Below are 22,814 nucleotides of genomic sequence, written 5' to 3'. Positions count from 1 at the left end.
GTGGGGGGCTCTCCACTGCGGTTTCCTGCCCCCCAGCGTGCTGACCACCAGCCCTGGCACATCCGAGGACTGGAGGCCACATGGACTAGTCCTGTCCCCTCCCCAGAATCACTGGGCAGCTAATCCCCACACCACTGTGCAGAGGTCGTGGACACCGCCCCACGGCCTTGTCCCCGCACCTGTTGTCAGCCCTGACCCCAGGCAGGCCCTCTTTGCCCTCTGCCCTGACCGACCTGGTGGCAGTGGGCAGAATATTTCAGCAGCTGCCTGCTGGGCTCAGTAGGTGCAGAAGCCCCGGGCAGTCTGCCGAGGGCAGCTCTTTGGCAAGGTGGCCCACACCTGCCCAGGTGGACCTCAATCTCCAGGGCTGCTGCCCTCCCTGCCTCTCAGCAGGTAGGAGTGTCCCCACCTCCCCAAAATCCTACCTCTTGGCCCCTCGGAGAGATGGCAATGGATGCCACGAGGAGCCAGACCCAGATGCCCTTGAATCTGGTGAGGGTCATCCCAGAGCCACGAGGGGGGCACACAGGGCAATGGGTTCAGCAGAGCAGACGTAGGGTGGTGCTGTGCCCCTGGAAGGAGGCATCTGGGCCAAGAGGCAGCTGTGCCTGTCACTGGCCCTGTCACTGCCTATCCTGACACCCATGGTGCAGACTTGCCAGGAGGGGTCTCTAGGGTACTTGCTCCTGTGCCAGCAGGCTGAGACTGCTGTAGGCCCCTGAGAGTCAGGGATTGAGGTCTCTGAGCCTGTCCCAGTGCTCTGGAGGGCAGTGGGGGCCCTGCCACGTGTCCAGCTGCAGCCTGGCCCCTGTGTTCGTGGGACCTCAGCGTCTGTACACACAGTGGGCAACCGTGGGCCAGTTGCCCACATATTCCTGAGGAAAAGGATCCCCAGTGCCAGTCCCAGGCCTACCATGAGGATCAGAAGAACCAGTTGGACATGCCCCCGAGTCGGAGAGCACTGGGCAGTCTGTCTTCCTGCAGAGCCCAGGCCAGGGCGCCAGAAACACTGCCTGGAACGTGGGGGAGACAATCAGCAAGAGACCCCCCCCCTCCTCCATGTTTGGGTATAGACATGAGCCCTAGTGATGTGTCTTGTGGCCTCCTCGCAAGCAGGGGGTGGGTGGTAGTTGTGGGGAAAAGGGGGACAGGCTCTGTGTGAGCTTTGTTCTCCCAAGGCTGGGTCTGGAGGGGCAGGCAGCTTCCTGGAGCTTCTCAGGCAACACCATGACTTTCCCAGGCAAGTCTTTTAAGCCAGTGTGACTGACAGCAGCATGACACCCGTAGGAGACTTTTGTAGTGGGGTCTGGGGCCTGAAATCGGGCAGGAAGCAGCCCAGTGGGGTGGGGAGGTGGGCCCCCGGCTGGCGCCATGGGCTGGGGAAAGTTTCCTCATTTGTAAGAACAGGGACCCCTACAGTACCTGGGTCCTGGGGTGATTTTGCAGGATAAGGGAGAACTGCAGAAGCTCTGAGCAGGGCCTGGTCTGGGATGTTCCCAAGGGGTCTGTGAGGCAGACTCCCACCCCATGACTTGAGCCCCACCCACGTCCCCCAGACACTCAGCCTTGAGGGTGGAGGGGGCTGCGCAGGTCAGAGCCCCTCCTGTCAGGGTTGGGTGCTGACAACATGTGGCATCTGCAGGCCCTGATGCGTCTGAGGGGTGTGCACCTCCCACAGTGAGAGGCAAGGTCAGCTGGAGGCCAGTGTCAGCTTGCGGCCAGCCAGAGTATTGGACCACTGCCACAGACCCTCCCAGCATCCCTCCCCAGCCTGTACCCCCAGGAACAGGGAATGAACACAGCAGGGTGGGCAGGGGAATGAATGGGTCCCCACGGTCCTGTGGTGTGGACAGTGCTGGACCCTGCAGTGCCCAGCTTGGGCAGGGCATGCTGCGAGGGCAGGTGACCCCGTGTTCCCTGCATGCCCCACATTGCCAGACATGGGCCTCCACACCACACACCCTGCCCAAGCAGTGGCCGCCCCAAGACCTACAGTTACAGAAATGCCATCAGAAATCCAGATTTGCCTGGGAAAGTGGCTATATTTAAATGTTGGCAGCAAATTTAAGTTTTTGAGAATATTGCACTGGACAAATGAAACCCACATTGATGCAACTTTATTTACAGAATGGAATCAGGTTCTAGTGAACAAACATCACCTCACGGGTTCACTCCCCCTCAGACAAGGGGCTTCCTTACCTTGCACTGTCCCCTCCCTCCCCTGCTGTGTTCTGTCCTCTCCCTGCTGTGCAGTATCCCCCTCTACTGTGTGCTGTCCCCTCCCTGCTGTGCAGTGTCCACTCCCTACTATGGGCTGTCCACTCTCTGCTGTGGGCTGTCCCCTTCCTGCTGTGTGGTGTCCCTTCCCCTCTCTGCTGTGCAGTGTCCCCCCTACTGTGCACTGTCCCCTCCCCTCCCTGCTGTGCACTGTCCCCTCCTTGCTGTGTGGTGTCTGGGAAGGGACGGCAGGGACAGGAAGGTCTGGGTGACATGGGGTCTTCTAGAGTCCCAGCTGGCCAAGCACCATGCTGTTGCAGAACAGGATCTTGGACAGAAGTTGCTGGGTGGAATGAAACATTAGTAAGTCCAGGTTGCTCTTTGACCAGGTGTGTGACTTCCTGTGATCTCCGGGGTTCCACAGAAGGGTCTTTCTAGAGGACCTAGAAGCCGGCCGGCCAAGTTGGGGTTTCACCCGATGTCAGTGGCAGGGAGCCAGGTGGGCCTGGACACAGAGGGTGAAAAGCCCCTCCTGTACTGGGCTCCAGCCATGCCGAGTGTGTGTGTGGGGGGGTGTCACAGCAAATGGGCCAGGACGCGGCCCAGCAGGGCCTGAGACTGGACCTGCGCAGGGTCTGCCTCTGTTTCGCGGAGGCTGCGATGTCTTACAGTCGGTCCCTGGGACAATTCTGTGTCGGGAAGCCGCCCAACAGCCTCTTGAGGGCCTCAGACAGCAGCTCTTGCATGTGCGGCCTCGGGCGCTGGCCAGGAAGCGAGCTGGCTGACGCACCTGCACTTGAGGTTCTTAGAGCCTTCGCTCCATCTGGAAGATGAGCAGCTGCTGGTGGCTGCTCCCCGTGCTCTGTGACGCTGTGACACTGATGCTGTGACGCTGTGGTGCTGTGACACTGTGATGGGATGGGAGGCAGCTTATGTGGTGCACTCAGCTCCAGGCACGGCGTGTTGGCAGAATTCTGCAAATGTTAATGTTTCTACTCCTTCCTGGCACTTTATGTTTGCGAGACTGCAGCCCCAGGCCTCTGCGAACGCGCCTGGATCGCTTCCCAAACGGTGAGAGCGGTGAGGGCGGTGAGGGCGTCTAGCGCTGTGCCCTGGAGGGACAGCCTCGGGCAGGGACAGCCTGGAGCCGCAAATGGCCCTGCAAACACTGGTGTGTGGTTCTGTGTCTAGTCACAAAATTTATTCAGCCCCATCCCTTTGTGACATTCCCTGGGCTCAAACTCTAAGTATGGAGACTCGAAGGGTCCTAAGGAAATGTCACTCGAAAGGAGACATGGTTCCTAAGCAAAGGTCTGTGTCCATCAGAAATGCTGTCGGGTGCAGGGAATGAAAGCCCTGCCTTAACTGCGGCTTTCGGTGATCAGTGTTCGCTCCCCCATCACTGCCTGGAGGTGGGTGGGTGCAGAGCCAGCCAAGATCCGCGACCCCCTCAGGCGGGGCCGCCCTGCCTCTCTTCCCACCGTTGGTGGTCTGCCAACAGCTCTTCCCTCAGCCTCGCCTCCGCCTTGCTACAGGGCAGCTGCTCTGGTGCCGGTCATCACACCCTTATAAACCTGCATTCACAGAATGGAGGGGCACTGACCTTCCAGGAAGGGATGGTCCTGCTAAAGCCAGGCTTCTCTCCCTGTCATTGGCTGGAACTGGGCCACCTGCTTGACGCTCAACCAGATCCCCAGCAAAAGGGCGCAGGATAGCTGTGCTTGGCTTAGCCCCGTCACAGGCTGTCCCTGGGGCCTGGGGAGGCACTGCCTTCCTCGAATGTGCTACACCTGTGCCTCCGTGCACACTGCTCCCCTCAGTCCCTGGGCATGGATTCGTAGAGGCAGGACGACCAGAGCTTTCTGGCGGTAATGCCAGCTGCCCGCTGGCCGCCAGACAGGCTCCCAACAGGCTCTTGCAGCCATGACCCACTCACTGTCCTGGGCGGCACTTTCCTCCCCCCACGGCAGGCATCTGCAGTACCGAGGGGGGCTGCCCTGTCTGCACCCCACCCTTCGGCATCCCTCAGGCCACACGTGTTGAGGGACTGCTCTCGGAACTCTGCTGTTTTCATCTGGGACCCAGGGCCGGAGGACGAGGGAGGCCCTTGGTGCGTGTGGCACCCCTGCACCCCCAGCTGCCCTCACCCGCCCAGCTGCCCTCACTCCCCCCAGCTGCTCTCTCCCCCCAGCTACCCCTCCCCCCACAGCTGCTCTCTCCCCCCAGCTGCCCTCACCCCTCCAGCTGTCTTCACCCCCCCAGCTGCTCTCACCCCCCCAACTGCCTCTCCCCACTAGCTGCTCTCTCCCCCCCAGCTGCCCTCACCCCTCCAGCTGTCCTCACCCCCCCCAGCTGCTCTCACCCCCCCAACTGCCTCTCCCCACTAGCTGCTCTCTCCCCCCAGCTGCCCTCACCCCTCCAGCTGCCCTCACCCCCAGCTGCTCTCACCCCCTCAACTGCCTCTCCCCCCTAGCTGCTCTCTCCCCCCAGCTGCCCTCACCCCTCCGGCTGCCCTCACACCCCCAGCTGCTCTCACACCCCAACTGCCTCTCCCCCCCCAGCTGCTCTCACCCCTCCCAGCTGCTCTCACTTCCCCCCAGCTGCCCTCTCCCCCCCAGCTGCTCTCTCCCCCAGCTGCTCTCACCCCCTCCAGCTGCCCTCACCCCCTCCAGCTGCCCTCACGCCCCCAGCTGCCCTCACCCTCCCAGCTGCTCTCACCCCCCCCAGCTGCTCTCACCCCCACCCCCGCAGGCAGAGCAGATCCTGGCCGACTTCCAGCTGCAGGAGGCCGACTTGAAGAAGGTGATGTGGCGGATGCAGAAGGAGATGGCGCGAGGCCTGCGGCTGGAGACCCACGAGGAGGCCAGCGTGAAGATGCTGCCCACCTACGTGCGCTCCACCCCGGAAGGCTCTGGTACCGAGGCCCGGGACAGGCAGGGGCAGGACCCACTGGGGAGCTGGTAGCTCCTCACCTGGAGGCGGCTGTCCCCGGTCCCAGGGGGCAGAGGCAGCCAGAGTCCGTGTTGACAGCTCGGACTGTCCCCAGAGGCTCAGGACGGCTCCACTGGCCCAACCCTGCATCTTAAGGATAACTGCCCCCGGCCCCCACCTCAGGAAAACTGTTTTTGTCATCTTGAGAAACCGGTTCTCTGGTCAGTCGGGGGGAACCCCAAGCCCAATCCTGAGTCTGGGCCCTTCACTAGGCCTTCACTTGGGCCCTGGGCTTGGCGTGACTTTGTCTGAGGCAGGGGACTCCACTGACTTCTCTAGCTCACCTTTGACTCTAGGGATCCCCAGATGCCTGGCGCCAGCAGCCCCTTGTCCAGCTCCTCTGAGCCCCACCCTGCCCTCCTCTCCTTCCCTCCCTGGTCTTGGGGTCCTGCCGGCTGGCACCCAGAGGCTGATGTGCTTCTCCCTGTGGCTGCAGAAGTTGGGGACTTCCTCTCCCTGGACCTGGGCGGCACCAACTTCAGGGTGATGCTGGTGAAGGTGGGGGAGGGCGAAGAGGGGCAGTGGAGCGTGAAGACCAAGCACCAGATGTATTCCATCCCCGAGGACGCCATGACGGGTACTGCTGAGATGGTGAGCAGTGAGGGGCAGGGGCTGGGTGGCTGGGGGCTGGGGGGCCAGGGTGGGGGCTGGGCATCAGGGGCCAGGGGCCCGTGGGGCTGGGGCCAAGGCGCTGGGGCTGGGAGGCCAGAGGACTAGGGATGGGGACCAGGGGACTGGGGGTCAGGGGCCTGGGGAGCTGGGGGCCAGGGGCTGGGATCAAGTCTGCCTGGGATCTCAGCACTCCCTCGTCCTGGCAGGACGGCCTACCTGTCCACCAGGGGCAGGGGCACCTATTGGCAGGAGAGCTACTCGGCCTCAGAGGGCCCAGGGAGGGGGCTGAGTGGCCACCAGGCATGGCCCCAGCAGGTCACATTCCTGCCCAGTTTTCCAGAAAGGCCAGACATGTGACAGCAGCTGCGGGAACATGCCCCTCCAATGGGCACACAGCCCATTCTGCCGTCTCCCTATGTGTCACCCCATCACCTTCCACCAGCATGGACATCAAGTGGGGTGATTGCAGTCATCACATCTGCCCATGGTGGGGGGACTCAGGAGAGGGTGCAGAAGTACAATGAGCCCTTGGGGGAGGTGGGCAGAGGCAGAGGGTTTCAAGGCAGGAGTCCCGTGGCAGCCTGGGCCTCACCACACCCCTGCATGCTGTGGGACTGGACGTGAAACAAGGCAGCAGGGATGGTGCGGATGCCTCCTGCAGCCCCAGCTGCCAGCAGGGGGCAATACCCAGTGCTGCAGACAGGCTCACACGGGCAGGCTGGAGGCCAGCGGGTGGTGGAGACAGAAATCAACATTACGGCCAGGGCTGTGCCTCTGTCCAGAGTCTGTGGCTGGATGTCACTGGGTCCGCCGGGAGGGACAGGCTGACAGTGCACGGCCTTGGGCAGGAGTCCCGCAGCAGGGGTCCCGCAGCCAGCTCTCCCATGGCTGACAGCCAGCTTGCTGTGTGTCCTCCAGCTCTTTGACTACATCTCTGAGTGCATCTCCGACTTCCTGGACAAGCACCAGATGAAGCACAAGAAGCTGCCCTTGGGCTTCACCTTCTCCTTCCCCGTGAGGCACGAGGACATCGACAAGGTGGGGCAGGTGCAGGGCCAGGGGCGGAGGGCCCCCATGAACCCCACCGTGCCTTCACGTGCAGCCCCCTTTGGGGAAGAGCCTTGGTCCAACCCGTGGCTCCATCACTTACCTTTCGGGAGACTTTGGGAACCGGTTACACGGCTGATGCTGTCTGCCTTAGTCCCCCAGCGCCCTACAGGCCGGCAGCACCATCACCCATCAGAGATCAGGAGACAGGCTCAGGAGGTGGTGCTGGGGCTCAAACACAGACTACCAGACACCAGCACAGCTGTGTAGCACCACGATGGGCTGAGGCTTCCCCTACGTGCACACACGTGAAGTGTACACACACGTGCATTATAGACGCTATGTACACATGTACGTGTCAACCATACACGCACATATACACGCAGGTCAATTACATGTACAGACCAACACACGTTGGTTATACACGTGCATACACACGTGTGTACATCATACATACGTACACCCATCAACTGTGTGCCCTGAACAGGTGCACACACACCAACTACATGTGTACACATGTAAGTTGCACACATTAAGTGTAAACATGTTGCACACACATATGGCCTCTCAGAGACAAGCCAGCTCGGTACTTCCGGCAGGAACGGCATCCCATGCTGGTCTCCCAAGCCCCCTCCCCACAGCACACCAAGGGCCAGATGGTACCTTCTCATGCCTGAGGGGGCATCCTGGGGGACATGAACCCCAGCTCCATATGGGGCTGCTCTCCTCAGGACCTCATCCCTACTCTGGGAGGATGCCTCTGGGCTTGACAGTATAAACACTGTCACAGTGGCTGGAACCCAGCCTTGCAGAAATAGGAAATACTCATAGAGAATGCTTCTCAAACTTATGGGTCCGCTTGGAGCCTGTTTCCTGCACTGTGCAGCGGGAGACCCTCACCCTGCCCCCAGTGTCCATCAGGAGCCACAAGACCTCACCTCTTCCCTCAGGGCATCCTCCTCAATTGGACCAAGGGCTTCAAGGCCTCAGGAGCAGAAGGGAACAACATCGTGGGGCTCCTACGTGATGCCATCAAACGGAGAGGGGTGAGGTGGCTCCCCGTGACTGACCTGGGACCCCCCTCCCCTCAGGCCAGGATGCCAGGGAGGGCCTTCTGGGCATCCTTCACCTGGCTGGACACCAGCCCCATCACTGCTGCCTCTGTGCCTCCTGGCAGGACTTTGAAATGGACGTGGTGGCAATGGTGAATGACACTGTGGCCACGATGATCTCCTGCTACTATGAAGACCGCCGGTGTGAGGTTGGCATGATTGTGGGTAAGGATCCATGCCCTGCCCTGCCCTGTCTGGGGGCCTTGGCCTCCATGAGAGACAGAGCAAGGCTGTGCACCCCTGCTGGCCTTGGTCTCCAGACCTGAGGACTGAGCAGTCAGTGATGGTCAGAGCAGGGCCCCTGTGCCAGGCAGAAACCCCAGAGGTGACAGGGTCTGGGGTGGTCTCGGGGAGATGCAGGGGTGTCCTGGGTGCAGCCAGTGCTCACTGCTGATGCACAGCACTGCACGGCACAGCAGCTATACATCTGTCGGGCTCGTCAGGGTTTAATCACACCACCTTGTCTGGCAAATCGACCAAACTGGACACATTTGTCCAAGTGGACGAGGGTTAGCACAAGTGACGTCATCCCTTCCTGGACGGTCTTCCTGTGGCCCAGAGCAGCCGGCCTGTCCCACCCCGAAGTGAAGGCCGGTGCTGGGAGTGGAGGCAGCTCTGGCCCAGTGGGCCTTCCACACCGGCCTCAGGACTTTCCAGAAGTTCCTGAGGCCTCAGGAGTGTTTGCTGAGGATCAATCCCATTTGATTACTTATCTACTGGGCACACAGGCTACTCGAGTGTCCTGCAGCCTCCAGGCTCTGGGTCCCCAGAAAGTCAGTGGCAAAGTTGTTTGCTTCACTGGGCCCTTCAGAGCCAGACCTGCAGCTTGTCTGTGCCCCCAGGAACCCACTTCCAGCCATACACACATCCTCACCTTCAGCCTAACCGCTTCGTCCCTCTTTTTGTTTCTCACATCTTCTGCTTCCGTTCTTGACTTTCAGATGGCAAGCTGCCTCTGAGTTCACCAACGGAACAGAGGCTGCAGGAACCCGCTGTCCTGGCTCTCCCCTTCGGAGCTGCCCAGGGCAGCTGAGTGGGGGCACAGTTCCCCAGGACACCCGGCTTGGTGCCTGAGCCCTGCAGCTGCTGCCCAGCACAGACGGCAGAGGGGGCCTGTGCTCACAACCACCCTGCAAACGCTCTGCTCAGGGCTTAAACACATGTTTGTGGGGTGCCTGGGGGGGTCAGTTGCTTGAACCTCAACTCTGATCCCAGAGGCGTCAGGCTCTGAGCTAAGCATGGGGCCTGCTTGGGACATATTCTCTTTCTCTTTCTCTCTCTCCCCCTCTGCCCCTCCCCTGCTCATATGCTCTCTCTCTAAAAACCAAACCAAAACAAATATGTTTATGATAATTACCAGAGTCCAAAAATCGGGATAATGCACATCAAAGTCTGGGTTTCTGGGTTTTTTCCTACAAAAAACTGGAAGGGCCTGCATCACTGGGCCCCCATTCCTCCTGGGCAGCTCCAACAACTAGCATTTGAGATGATGTCCCTGATGGCTTTAGGGGCGTGCTGCCCATACAGTCACCCTCAGAAACCATTTTGCAACTTGATAATTTATCACCAAAGGACACCACCTTTTCACTCTGCAAGGGACTCTGCAAATTACAAATCCCAGAACCAGCGCCATGTGCAGTAACCCACGTGCTGCTCCCTGGGGCCCAGGCTGTGCCTTACTCACCTCTGAGTGCCCCTGAAAACAGGGCCCAGAGAAGCTCAAGCACATGCAGGGAAAATACCGAAAAGCAAGGCTCGTGCACAAACAGAATGAAACCATAACCCCACACACCTCTAGGTGGCAGAGTGCTTGGACACATTTCATGGAGTCCTCCCAATTCCCCGGGTAATAGGAGGAGAAGGTGTCACCATCCCTTCCTGAGGAAGGGGAACAAGCCCAGAGAAGTGGCCTCATTTGTGCCATGTCACACAGCAAACCCAGGTCTTCTAGTGCCTGGGAGAGCCGCCTTTCCATTAAGGCGTGCAATGCAGTGGCGGGTGTGGAGGGCTCCTGGAAGACCCGGCCACAGGGGGCTTCCTGCAGGGTGGGGGTGGAGAGGCGGGTTCGGGGGGGGGGCTGACCCCGCGCCCCCCACAGGAACAGGCTGCAATGCCTGCTACATGGAGGAGATGCACAACGTGGAGCTGGTGGAAGGGGACGAGGGCCGCATGTGCGTCAACACCGAGTGGGGCGCCTTCGGGGACTCCGGAGAGCTGGACGAGTTCCTGCTGGAGTACGACCGCGTGGTGGACGAGAACTCCCTGAACCCTGGGCAGCAGCTGTAAGGACTACCCCTCCCCCTCGTCCTGCCCCTGCAGGCAGATGACGGGCTTGTTTTTAAACAACTCGGGGGCGGTGGGGGGAATCAAACCGACCATCCCTTCGCCAGCTGGCTCCTCTCTCCTTCGGCTCACACGCACTCTGTGAACCCAGAACAGTAGAGATGTGAAGGGTTAGTCCGCAGAAAGAGCGGCTGTGAGCGGATGAGCCGGGCTCTCCCCCGGCCGGCAGGTGACCACCGGCATAGGGCGGCTCTGAGACCCCCAAGCAACGGGTTCAGCCCAGAGTTCCCCAGAGTAGACCTCTGTTCACGTTCACAGGATGTACAGTAGGGTTTCGCAGAAGGCTGCGGTGTAGCCTGGACAGCTCTACACCGGCCGCACAGAGCCTGAGTCGTTGCTCTCCTAATTCTTGAGCTTCGTCTCTGGCCCTCATGACCTCCGCTCTGTCAGTCGTACCCAGTGTACTTACCGATGAAAATACGCGGGCTCACAAATGCGGAGCACGTACGCGCCAGCTCTGCGCACACCAGGGCGCAGGGCCCAGGGCCGCGAGCGGTGGCCGAGGCCCCAGGAGGGTCACCAGTCCCTCCGCGCCCGAGTTTCTGTAACCGCACCGGTACTGGGCGGTGAGCGCAGCACCCATCACACGGCGGTGGGGGTGGGACGATGCCTGGGCCTCAGAGGGGCTGGACCGAGGGGCAGGGTGCAGAGGCCCCAAACCCAGGTTGATAAATGAGGGAACAGGTAGGAACCCGGGCTTGCACGCAGTGTCAAGTGCCCCACCTGGCCCTCCTCGTGGCTGCGCGTGGGGACCTCCCTGGGGCAGCTGAGCACCGCACCCTCTCCCCCACCCCCCCCCCCGCCCCCGGCTGCGGGAGATGACCCGGCCGCCCTCCGTGCAGATACGAGAAGCTCATCGGCGGCAAGTACATGGGCGAGCTGGTGCGGCTCGTGCTGCTGAAGCTCGTGGACGAGAACCTGCTCTTCCGCGGGGAGGCCTCGGAGCAGCTGCGCACGCGCGGCGCCTTCGAGACGCGCTTCGTGTCGCAGGTGGAGAGGTGCGCTGGGCGCGAAGGGCTCGGGGCGGTATCCAGGGAGCCGGGCGCAGGGGGCTCGGGGCTCCAGGGGGCGGGGCGCAGGGGGCTCGGGGCAGGATTCCAGGGGCGGGGCGCAAGGAGCGCAGGGGGCTCCGGGCGGGGCGCAGGGGGCGAGGTCTGGGGGCTGGAGGGCAGTGGAGCCCACTCCTGGGCAGCTGATGCGACCCACGCGCCCCCTCTGTGGCTCCGCACCGCCGTGGACGTCGTCTCACTTGATCCACGCAACAGCCTCGAGGCGCGTCTGTGTAGCCAAGGTTAGAGCGGAGACCCTGGGCTTAGAGAGAGGCGCAGTGACCAGCTTACTGCTGGTCCCTGATGGAATCGGACCCGCTCCTCTCCGGAGCCCGAGCCCCAAGGGCTTTGCCTGGGTGAGGTGGGCAGGGGAGGGGTAGAGGCCGCCGCCGCCGGGGTCGGGGTCGGGCCGGCCCGGGGCCGAGCGACCCTCCTGCGACACCCTCCCTTCCGGCCGCCCCTGCCCCGCAGCGACTCGGGCGACCGCAAGCAGATCTACAACATCCTGAGCACTCTGGGGCTGAGGCCCTCAGCCACCGACTGCGACATCGTGCGCCGCGCCTGCGAGAGCGTGTCCACACGCGCCGCGCACATGTGCGCCGCGGGGCTGGCGGGCGTCATCAACCGCATGCGCGAGAGCCGCAGCGAGGACGTGATGCGCATCACCGTGGGCGTGGACGGCTCTGTGTACAAACTGCACCCCAGGTGAGCGCGGCACGTCTGCCCTTCCCGTCCGGCCCCGCGGCCCTCGTGGGTGCGAGTCCTGAGGGCGCGACGCAAGCGGAAACGAGCTATCCCGGGACCCAAGGGTTATCTCCTCGTCTGCCAGACGAGGAGGAGGGAGGGTCCCCTAGGCTTACCCCTTCTGCGTGCTGCGTGCACCCTGAAGCTGAGCTGCTCTGAAGAGGCGGGGTGGGGGGGGCGGCGTTTCGGGAGTGCAAAGACAGGGGGCGCCAGCCCTGCTTCCCCTGCTCAGCTTCAAGGAGAGGTTCCACGCCATCGTGCGCAGGCTGACGCCCAGCTGCGAAATCACCTTCATCGAGTCGGAGGAAGGCAGCGGCCGAGGCGCCGCCCTGGTGTCCGCGGTGGCCTGTAAGAAGGCCTGCATGCTGGGCCAGTGACGACAGAGGCCACGAGGCAAGGAGGAGGCAGGGCTCGCTGGACCTGGGCTCCCGGGGACTCGCTCCCCACAGGAGCCCCCAGCCTGGCCCAGTGAGGAGGTCTCTTCGTTGTAAGGACCTGGACGCCTCGCCTTCCATCCCCGTGGTGACCCTGGAAGATGCGGAAAGGCCCGCGGGGAGGAGGGGACGGGGAATTGCAGCGCCCAGGGCAGGCCTCTTGCCTCAGAGGCAGTTGGTGGGACAGCCCAAAGCCCTGACTGGGTTGGGAGCTGAGATGAGCAGGAATGGAGACCACCACCCCCCAAGCCCCCCACCTATCCGGCTGGAATCAAGGACCCACACAGAGGGGAGCTGCTCACTCAGGACTTTGCTTCATTTCTGTACTGCCTGCCTCTTGGCGCCTTTGGCCATGTCAGCCTCCCGTGGGCCCTGCTCTGGACCCTGCGGTGGCATGGGGACTCAGCCCACTGGGAATGCAGCCCTGCTGACCTGGATGGACCTAGACCCGGGTTCCACAGGGGTCCCAGGCTGCCAGCCACCCGGGCCTGGCTGTTTTCCTGCCTGGTGGGGGTTGGGAAGTGGGAGAGGATGGGCTCCAGGACCGGTTCCACAGTGGAGGCAGCTTGTCCCTGAGGCCTGGAGATGGTGGCTTTTGTGCTGTCCTACTGCCATCCACCAGTGGTTTGTGGTTTTGGGATGCACCCTCACAGGGGGTGCAAGACACAGAGCCCCTACAGCCCCTGCCCAGAGGGACCCAGGAGGAAGAGGAGCCCCCCACACTCCCACCCACCAGCAGGCCTGGGAGCACCTCTGTGATGGAGTCTTCAGCTCCCATGGGGCTGGCCTGGAGAGAAACCTCGGGCAGCACTCAGCACCCAGGGACCCCAGGCCTCCCTCTTCCCACCAGACCTCCATGTGCCACACCAACCTCTCATGCCCAACCTGGGACTGTGTGGTTTTTTAAATAAAAGTTGTAAAAATTTAGAACATGGCCTTGACCAGTGTTCTCTGATGTCTGTGCATACTGGCTGTGGGACAGTAGGGAGACCTGATCACATGCACACAGACACTTGCAAGCCTAGGTATGTCTTGGAATTCACCCCCCCCCCCCCCAGCCTTGATGGGGAGTGTGCAGTGACACACAGACCTAAGGGTTAGAAATGAGGTGGCATTGGCGGGTGGTGGGGGTAGGTGCTGCATTGCCCCGGCTGGCTGCCTGTGGGGACGTGGGTGTGGACCCACTGTATCTGCTCATTCAGCAGCTCTGCGGTGTCTGAGAGCCCCAGGGAGGGGCTGCGAGGAGTTAGGGGCCAGGGCACTGCTCTGGGAAGTGGGCCGGGCTGCTCCTGCTTCCGGTCGGTCTCTGCAGGGGTCCCCTTGGATCCACTTGGGTTGTGACAGGGATGGGGTGAGGGGGGAAGGGGTTGCTGAGGTGCCTGCAGTGCTCCTGGGTGAGGCCTGTTTTGAGTTAGCTGAGCCCAGGGCCTGACACTGCCGACTCTCACCTTAGCCTGGTTACCTACAAACGCATTTACAGGATTAGAACATATGCTCGTTTTTCAGTGACAGGAGCTACCAGCAAATCTGGAAAGACTATTATTTCACTCTGAACTCAGCCTGCAGCTGTGGTTGGGAGCTGTCACATCCCCGTCCAGATGTTCTCTTGTGTTCCTAGATGTCTCGTGTGGGACTGGTCAGAGCCTTTGAGTTCTCTTATTTTTTTAAGCTTTTTTAAAAGTTTATTTATTGTGTGAGAGAGAGAGAGCACATGCACACCCACGTGAGTGGGGGGCAGAGAGAGAGAGAGAGGGAGAAAGAGAATCCCAAGCAGGCTCCACACTGTCAGCACAGAGCCTGAAGCGGGGCTGGATCTGAGGAAATGTGGGATCATGACCTGAGCCAAAGTCAAGAGTTGGATGCATAACCGACTGAGCCCCCCAGACGCCCCAGGCCCTTTCAGTTCTCTTGAATTGGAGTCCCGCACGAGAATTTGCAGGAGCGTCACCCAGTCACTTTGTCATCACTACCACTTGCTCCTCTCCCCGCAGTCGCATGTTGGACCCGTGTCGGTGTAAACTACCTCCTAATTGTTCTTCACAGTGCAGTTCAGGGCATCCTGTTGATTTTTTAAGTTTTCTTTGCAGGTAGGTTATATATTTTATGAATTTCATTATAGTCAGGGAGGAATTATAAAATAGTTACTGTTACACGAAAGGGGCGTTGGGTCTGGCGGACTGACGCCGATCCCTGCCACAGCAGCTGGCCTCTTTGCATCCCTCGCCCCAGGGGCAGAGCCAGGTTCTGGGGTAGAGGCGGCGGGCAGCCAGTGTGCCCCCAACTTGTGTTCTAGACAGGCCCCAGCCCCTCTCTGCCCTGGGCCCGGAAGCAGCCAGTGAGGCTGCGACTCTGGCAGAGAAGAGGGTGACGGGCCTCCGGCTCCACAGTGGAGCCTCACATGAAGGGCTCGTGACCGCTGTCATGGGGGCCCAAGGGGGTACTTGGGGTCCGGGTAGGGCACCATGCTCCAAGAGCATCACATGCAGGTGCTGTTTGGGGCCACAGCCAGCTCAGGGCTGCCTTCTGCCCCTTTGTCAGCGAGCCAGAGGCCAGGACCAGCCATCCTCACCCAGACCTCTGGGAGTCCCTGGGCTCAGGCCAGAGACCATCCTCAGAGCCACACACTATTCTTCCCAAGCCAATAGAGGCCCCAGGCCAGCGCTCCTGTCCTCCTGGCCTGGGCAGGTTCTGGGCTGGACCTGCAGTAGGGTAACAGGGGAGACTTCTCCTTCAGCGGGGACACCTCATTCAGCATCCAGAGTGGTGACAGCCAGGAGCCTGTGAGCTCTGCCCTTGGGACACGTTGCTGCTGATGGGTACATTCCCGGATGTTACACATCAGGAGGCCTGAAGGTCACCAGGAACGTGGCTGGAATCTGCCTGGGGCCCTGTCCTCCCCCAGCCCAGGCAGGGCTACCAAATTTGGGCCTGTCCTCTCCTCCTGTCCTTATTTGGTGCTCCAGGTGATAAGACTGAGGCATAAAAGGGGCTGTGGGCCCCTTGCAGCAACCAGGCGGCCACAGAGAGAGGATGGTGAGTGTCAGGTAGGGTCGCCAGAGGCCAGCAGACTACCAGGTGCTGTCCTTGGGCTGCAGGAGGGGTTTGGGGGTGGTGGTGTCATGGAGCCCACATTGGGCCTGGAGAGGTGGTGTCTGGGGACAGGAAGAGGGCCCTGGCCTGGGCTCTCCTGGGAGCTCTGGGGGTGCACCTGGAAACGGGGGCCTCTCCCCACACACGTGTTGCAGGCCAGCAGGAAGGCAGGGACCCGGGGCAAGGCCGCAGCTGCCAAGCAGGCCCAGCGAGGCTCTTCCAACGTCTTTTCCATGTTCGAGCAAGCCCAGATCCAGGAATTCAAGGAGGTAAGTGGTGTACCCCCAGTGGCCTGGAACCTGTCCTGGCCCCTGTCCTTACTATGCCCGCCATCCAGGACCCTCCCGCCTCCGGCCCTCCCTGGGTGGGGGCTGTTCCCGCCTAGACACTCTGCCCCCCACCTTGCAGGCCTTCAGCTGCATTGACCAGAACCGTGATGGCATCATCTGCAAGTCAGACCTTCGGGAGACCTACTCCCAGCTCGGTGAGCACTTCCCCCTTCTCCCCACCCTGGGCCTGCTCTCACCAGGGCTGCTGGGTCAGCGGGATTCCACCGCCCACTGAGAAAGGACAGGCCCCTTACTCTCCACTGCTCTTGCCTCTGCTCCCCTCTGTCTCCTCCCCTGCCCCACCCCCACTGGGCCCAGCTTCCTTCCAGGGCACCTCCCTCCCTGGCCCTCTCCACCCCTGTGGCTATCACCCCCCCAGGGAAGGTGAGCGTCCCGGAAGAGGAACTGGATGCCATGCTGCAGGAAGGGAAGGGTCCCATCAACTTCACGGTCTTCCTCACGCTCTTCGGGGAGAAGCTCAACGGTGAGCCAGGCCTGGAGTCTGCCTGAACCCCGCCCAGACCTCAGCTGGACCACCCCGCTGCCGGCCCTTGCCCACCCAGAGGATATGGAGTCCTCCTCTGCACCCCAGACCCATGGGCACTGCTCACCCCAGCTCCCGACTTGGAATTGGGAAATGTGCCTTCAGCCTCCACTCCCAAGTCCCAGATCCTAGTCTCCCGGCCAGGCCTGCTTGCAAGGCCCGCCCAGCATCCCTGAGCCCCAAGGGATGCTGTGTATCAGGGAGGATGCTCCTACCTCTTCTGGGACATGACACCCCCCCCCCCCGGGTTCCTCCTTGGTGGGGCCAGGGAGGCTGGGGGTGTGGGTGCTCACCTGTTCCCTCCGGCTCCCAGGGACAGACCCCGAGGAAGCCATCCTGAATGCCTTCCGCATGTTTGACCCCAGTGGCAAGGGCGTGGTGAACAAGGATGAGTAAGTGTGAGCAATGGGATGACAGGGGGTGAGGCCCAGATGAGGGTGACCCCCCGCCTGTACTGTGGGGCTCTCTCTGCCTTGGGGGTGGCCACCTGGGCCATAGGAGCCTCGTCCCCCTCATCAGGCCACCCGTTGGCTCTCCCCCACCAGGTTCAAACAGCTTCTCCTGACCCAGGCAGACAAGTTCTCTCCGGCTGAGGTGAGGATTCCTGGTTCCTCAGACACCCCTCCCTTGCCGACCCCTTCACAGGGTCCTCGCCCCGCAGGACTTGCGGACCCCCCACCCTCGTGGGCCTAGAGCAGGGCTCCATGCAGGAGGGACTGTCTCTACCAAGGGTGACAGGCATGGAGTTAGATGGGAGTGTCCTGGGCCGGAGAAGCTGTGCATGTAAAGGCCTGAGCACGAGAGAGCGGCACTGGCATCTGGAAGAGCCTCTGTCCGTGCAGTGTCAAGCAGCACGGGGAAGGGAGGGGAGGCATCCCCATGGCCCCCTCGGGCCCCCACCCTCCACCCCTGTGTCCCTAGTCTGCCCACGGTCAGGTAACAAAAACATTAACTCAGAGTTTGGGGCTCCCAGCCGAAGAGACGTAGGGCCAAAGTACAGCCCTGGGAATGGGGAGGGGGGTGAAGGGTCGGCCCCCACCGGGCTTTGCTGGATGGACTGCCTCTCACCAGTCCCCGCCACCCCAGGTGGAGCAGATGTTCGCCCTGACGCCCATGGACCTGGCGGGGGACGTCGACTACAAGTCTCTGTGCTACATCATCACCCATGGGGATGAGAAAGAGGAGTGAGGGGAGCAGCCCCCAGGGTCACCACAATAAATGCTGTTTTCGATCAGACCTGCTGTAGTGGCCTCTCTGTGACAGATGGGGTGGGGGCAGGCAGGAGGGGTCTGTGAGATGAGGCAGGCACTTTGCCAGCTCACCTCCAGGTGCCCCATGCAGTTCTGTGACTATGAGCCATCATCTGCCCGGTTCACAGATGGGGACACATAGGCCACACCTCTAGGAGAGGAACCTGTGGGCTTAGCACAGCCTCCCAGTCCCGAACCAGCCCCACGGCGGGCCCTGCACTCAGCATCCTAAGGCCGCTCAGCCATGTTCTGGGAGGGTCCCGCTGGTGGGGCAGACCCTGTCTCTGTGTGCTGGCTCAGGTGGGCCTCCCTGTGTATGCGTGTGCTCTGTGTGTGCTGCGTGTATGCTGGGCGTGTGTGTGCATGTGCGTGCATGCATGTGCTCTGGGTATGTGTGTGCACATGTGTGCGTGAGTGTACTGGATGTGTGTGTGTGTGCATGTGTGCTGGGTGTGCTGGGCTCTGTGTGGAAGGCACTGAGAACCCATCTGGAAATAGACTTACTTCACTTTGGAAATGCAGAGGTTCCATAACAGGAAGCAGGGGCCAGAACGGGCTTCATGTCTCCTGGCAGGGCAGGGCGGGGGGAGGGGATGGGCGGGGAAGGGTCAGGCGGCTGGAGAGAGGGAGAGTTTTTCTCTGGAAGGGATTGTTAGTGTCTGGTCCCCACCTCATGTGCAGAAAACGGGCTGGGGGCACGGGGGTCATGTCTCCATCTGGGAACTGGAGGGCAGCAGGGGGACAGGAAGGGCCAAGCAAGGGCTTGCACTGAACCGCCCCCTCCAGCAAGCCTGGCTGCAGCCCTCAGCTGGGGTGCTGGAAGAGGGAGGAGCTGATCACACTCCCTCCCTGCAGGCAGCAAGCAGGAGGAAAGAGCCATTTTCCCCTGGAGAAGTGTTCAGTTTTTATTTTTATTTGGGACTTGCACTTGCAATTACGACATTGAGACCTGAGATTTAAAGTCCGCAGAGCACTTTCTATGGCTGATTAGTGATGGCAGGAGTCGTGGAACTGCCGTCTTCATGAGGAGAGCAGGCCTGCAGGGATGGCGGGAGACACAGCCCAGCAGGTGTTATAATTCTCGCATGAGTCCTGCTTGTTCAGCAGACTGATTTCAAAAGATAAGGGGCAATTTCAGAAGTCAAGCTTCTGCAGAGAAAAGTTGTAAAAGACGCAAGGGACCAAAAATATCAGTGCCTTCAAAAAGGTGCTGGTCAGCAGGGCCCCTGTGACCTTGTTGTCTTCTGTAAGGTGTAGATGACCTACAGCAAGGCCAAGGGTTCCCATCCCTAGACACAGAGAAACACGTGACCCAGGGGAAGAACAAAGGACCCCCCTCTTCCTCTGCGGAAGAAGCCATCGTTGCACCTATTAAAACAGCAAGTTCTGGGAGCGCCTGGGTGGCTCAGTTGGTTAAGCATCTGCCCCTTGATAGTGGTTCAGGTCCTGATCTCATGGTTTCATGGTTTTGAGCCCCAGGTCAGGCTCTGTGCTGTCTGTGTGGAGCCTGCTTGGGATTCTCCTCTCTCTGTCCCACCCTCCCCTCCTAAAATACATAGATAAACATTTTTTTTTCAAAAATTTAATAAAAAATAAAATAAAATAAAATAGGAAGTTCCTGCCAGCATCTGTGAACTGCACCCTCAACCCTGGACAACACGGGTTCGAACTGTGTAGGTCCACCTACACGTAGAGTTTCCCTGACAAATACAGGACCGCCCCACATACCCACTTGTTTATGATTTTCTGAACATTTTACGTTCTCAGGCTTACTTGACTGCAAGAACACAGCATATAATACATGCGACACACAAAAGACGTGTTACACAACTATTCACGTTATCAGCCAGGCTTCCAGTCAACAGTAGGCTGTCAGTGGTTAAGTTTTGGGGGGGGTCACAAGTCATACACGGATTTCCGGCTGCGGGGCACACCCTCAGCCCTGCCCTGTTCAAGGGTCAGGTGTACGAGCATCCGCTCCTTGGCTGGAGCCCATGAAGGAGGCTTCCAGCCTCTTGTCCTCACGGGGACCGTGTCCACTCTGGGGAACTTCCTTCAGCTCCAGCCCCTTCCTCCTCCTTCTCCAGGGGTTCACAGAGAAATACTGCCCCGTCTCCCCCCAACACCCTGCAGACCCTAGATGTGAAGGCTGGCATCCCCGCAGCAGCCCAGGCCTCACGGGAGGGGGGTGGTGGTTGGAAACGCAGAATCTCAAGAGACCCCGGCAAACACTTGTTCAGGAGGGCCCTGGAGCCAGTGTGGCCTGCTGGGCTGGAGTAGTGGCAGGCAGGGACCCTGTGAAGGCAAGAAAACTTGAACCTTCTTCCTCGACCTCTTTTTGCATCCATCTATTTGAAAGCTAAGAAGCCTCTTGCCAGTTTCACAACACAGGAAGCCCCCTCTCCAGTTTCCCGGGAGGGCAGGAGCATCAGTGCCGGGGACTGCAGCAAGCCCACTTCGGAAGGAAGACGGGAGTGTGGTTGAAGGTGATTGGCAAAGCCAGGTCCCTGAGCTCAGCCACTTCCGTGGAGAACGGAGAAGACCTGCCTGCGGGATCTCTTAGGGGACTGCTGTGATGAGCTCTGGGTGAGTGCCGAGTCAGTAAGAGACCCGGTCCTTCTTTCGGAACTCCTGTGGCTGGTTCCCCGCCTTCCCAGGGGACCTGCATCTCCATCCGTGTCCACCCGGCGCAGCTCCGTCTGTGTGGGCCTGGCCTGTTTGCTTCCCGTTTTATCCTGGGGTCCCTCCAGCGCCCCCCCCCCCCCAGCCTGGGCCCCGTCCCCTGCCCCGCATCCTCCCACCCGGGGCCGCTCTGGCTGGCTGGTGGTGGCTCACAAGTTCTTTCCACCACCATAAAGACGGGGTGTGCAGCTGCTTTGGGGGCATGGGCGGTGCTTAGGTTTCTGGACGGTCACCCCAGCCCCCCTCACTCCTCCTCAAGGCTGGACCCTCTCCATTCTCCAGTTTGGGCGGGAGGGTCTGGGGGGTGTTGCAGAGCTGGTGCTTTGCTCTGAAAGCAGGCGTGTCTAGTAAGGTGGGGAGACGAGTAAATAATAGGTCTAAGTACACTGGCCTCTTCTCTGCTGTGAGCCTTCTAGACTCTCGAGGCCTGAAAGGCTGGGGTGTGGAGGCACAGGGCCCTGCACTGGAGAAGGCCCCCCGGGAGTCAGCCTGCAGCCTCCCTCCCTGTGCATGTGAGCAACCTCGAACCAGCCCCACTCCTCCTCAGCAGTGCGCTTTCCTCATCTGTGCGGGAGAGGCTGCCGGTGTGTGCCACGTGCCTTGGTGAGCTTCTGGCCCCAGAGCAAAGAGCACACTTCTCAGGCTCACCACTTGCTGGGAGGTGTGACCCAGCAGGTGTCAGACCTGTATCGTGGAGCAGTTTTGTCCTCAAGAGACAGATGTGTGCCCTCCTCCACCTCCGTCCCTGGAACACAGCTGGACATGGCCCCCGGGACTGTAGGGCTCCTGCACTGGACTCAGCCGGGTCCCCAATGCCTGGAGGCACCACACAACCCAGATCCCCCGTTCATATCCAACACAAAGAGGAGTGAGCTCTGGTGTGACTACAGCCCTGATATTTGGACTTTCTTACCCTTACAGCAGAACCTGGTCCCGACCAGTACCGTCTGACCACTATCCCCACTCCCAGATAAACTGAGGCAGCACATGGCTGAGCCACCCATCCAAGACCACACAGAGCCAGGTGGCAGCTGAGCCAGGTTTGACCTGCTTTGATCTTTGTGCAGACGGAGCCCAGAGCAAAGCAGTGGCCATCGAGGCAGTGGGTCTGGGGCTCCCTTGCCAGGAGCGAAACGGGTCACGGAAGGCCCCGCACAGTCTGCCCACATGCTGGGTCTGTGAGCCCCGATGTCTCCAGGCTCCACACACACCCGGGGGTTGAAAATGAGGACGTCTGACAGCGCCCACCATGCCCTCCCAGCCTCCTCTTCTGAGGACTGATCTAAGTCCCAGACTAAGTCCCTGTGACACTAGTTTCAGTTGGGGACCACTGGACATATCCACAGGGCCGGGCACCACCTAGCACTTGATTTCATTTTCCTGACTAAATGTGCAGACTGGGACGTGCGGATGGGCTGGCGTATGGGCTTGTTGGTGCCCAGTCAGGCTCTCTTGCCGTCTATTTGGGCGACCTGACAATTTCCTAGCACAAAAGAAGGCAGTGGCAAGACCACGGAACTTGGTGGCCTCAAGGCGGCAGGGAGGCTGCATGGTGGTTAAGGTATACAGTGTGCCCAGTTGTCTTTGGGGCTGCTCCTATCGGAAGGCCCGGCCTGTTTCTCCAGGGGAGTCCAGGCTGGCAGCTTGTTGGCTTCTAGCAGCCTGGTGGCTTCAGGGAAGCCAGAGGCCACCAGGCCAAGACAAAGCCCGAGATAAAATCTCAGGGAAGGAGAAGCGTGGACCCTCCCACCTCAGGCTGAACTCTTGCGCCCCAGCCCCAGTCCAGTGGCCACGTCCAAGCTCAGGCGAGAAGAGATGGCGAGCTGCCTGGCACCATGAGAAATGAGAAATTGTGGCTTTAAGTCAGCAAGACTCGGACGGCTTGTGATATGGCAGCAGAGTGACACAAGGTCTTATGCTCCGTCCTGATGAGGACAAACAGCGGCCCCTTGGTAACCGTCTCCCCCACCCCAGGGGTCCAGAACCCCCCTGATCTCCTGCCTGCAGCCAGCCCTCTCACCATCTGGGGACCATCCCCACAGGGATGTGCTGCTGACACGCAGACACATACAGCACCGAAATAGAACTCTGTCGCCCCGGCCTGCCCTGCTTTGCGTCAGCATCACCTCCACTGCCCCTCTCGCAGGGCCCCTTCTGACTCCCCGCTTCCTCTTCCTCCTCCCCCACTCTGCACCCCTCTCCCCGGCTTCAGGCAGGCCCCTGTGGCCCCCTCCCATGGCCGACTGGGCTGGACCACCTCCAGTTCCCGCCAGGTTCCATCCTGGCCTTCCTTGCTATGGTCCTCTAGGGAGATGAGACCCTGCCTTGGGCCACTGGCGACTGAAATGGGGTGGCCACTGCTCCAGAGGG

The 22,814-nt window shown here is 60.8% G+C and overlaps 2 protein-coding genes across 3 annotated transcripts; both read left to right on the top strand.

Annotated features, from left to right (window-relative positions):
• Positions 1 to 341: 341 nt before the first annotated feature.
• On the top strand, positions 342 to 13,476 carry GCK (glucokinase). Its single transcript, XM_043588344.1, has 10 exons — positions 342 to 492; positions 4,969 to 5,131; positions 5,645 to 5,799; positions 6,739 to 6,858; positions 7,818 to 7,913; positions 8,045 to 8,144; positions 10,078 to 10,261; positions 11,165 to 11,320; positions 11,843 to 12,076; positions 12,348 to 13,476. The coding sequence occupies exons 1-10, from the start codon at positions 445 to 447 to the stop codon at positions 12,490 to 12,492; spliced, it is 1,401 nt and encodes a 466-aa protein (XP_043444279.1). The 5' UTR covers positions 342 to 444; the 3' UTR covers positions 12,493 to 13,476.
• Positions 13,477 to 15,555: 2,079 nt separating this feature from the next.
• MYL7 (myosin light chain 7) lies at positions 15,556 to 17,748 on the top strand. Of its 2 annotated transcripts, none has more exons than XM_043588342.1 (7): positions 15,556 to 15,582; positions 15,795 to 15,908; positions 16,048 to 16,123; positions 16,348 to 16,452; positions 16,826 to 16,904; positions 17,058 to 17,106; positions 17,599 to 17,748. In XM_043588342.1, the coding sequence occupies exons 1-7, from the start codon at positions 15,580 to 15,582 to the stop codon at positions 17,698 to 17,700; spliced, it is 528 nt and encodes a 175-aa protein (XP_043444277.1). In that variant the 5' UTR covers positions 15,556 to 15,579; the 3' UTR covers positions 17,701 to 17,748. The 2 variants fall into 2 exon arrangements, with proteins under 2 accessions (XP_043444277.1, XP_043444278.1); XM_043588343.1 differs by having other exon boundaries at positions 15,576 to 15,593.
• Positions 17,749 to 22,814: the final 5,066 nt, after the last annotated feature.

Source organism: Prionailurus bengalensis, chromosome A2, assembly GCF_016509475.1.
Source record: "Prionailurus bengalensis isolate Pbe53 chromosome A2, Fcat_Pben_1.1_paternal_pri, whole genome shotgun sequence".
Lineage (NCBI taxonomy): Eukaryota > Metazoa > Chordata > Mammalia > Carnivora > Felidae > Prionailurus > Prionailurus bengalensis.
The sequence above is the reverse complement of the archived record's forward strand: the minus strand, read 5'-3'. Positions and strand labels throughout refer to the sequence as shown.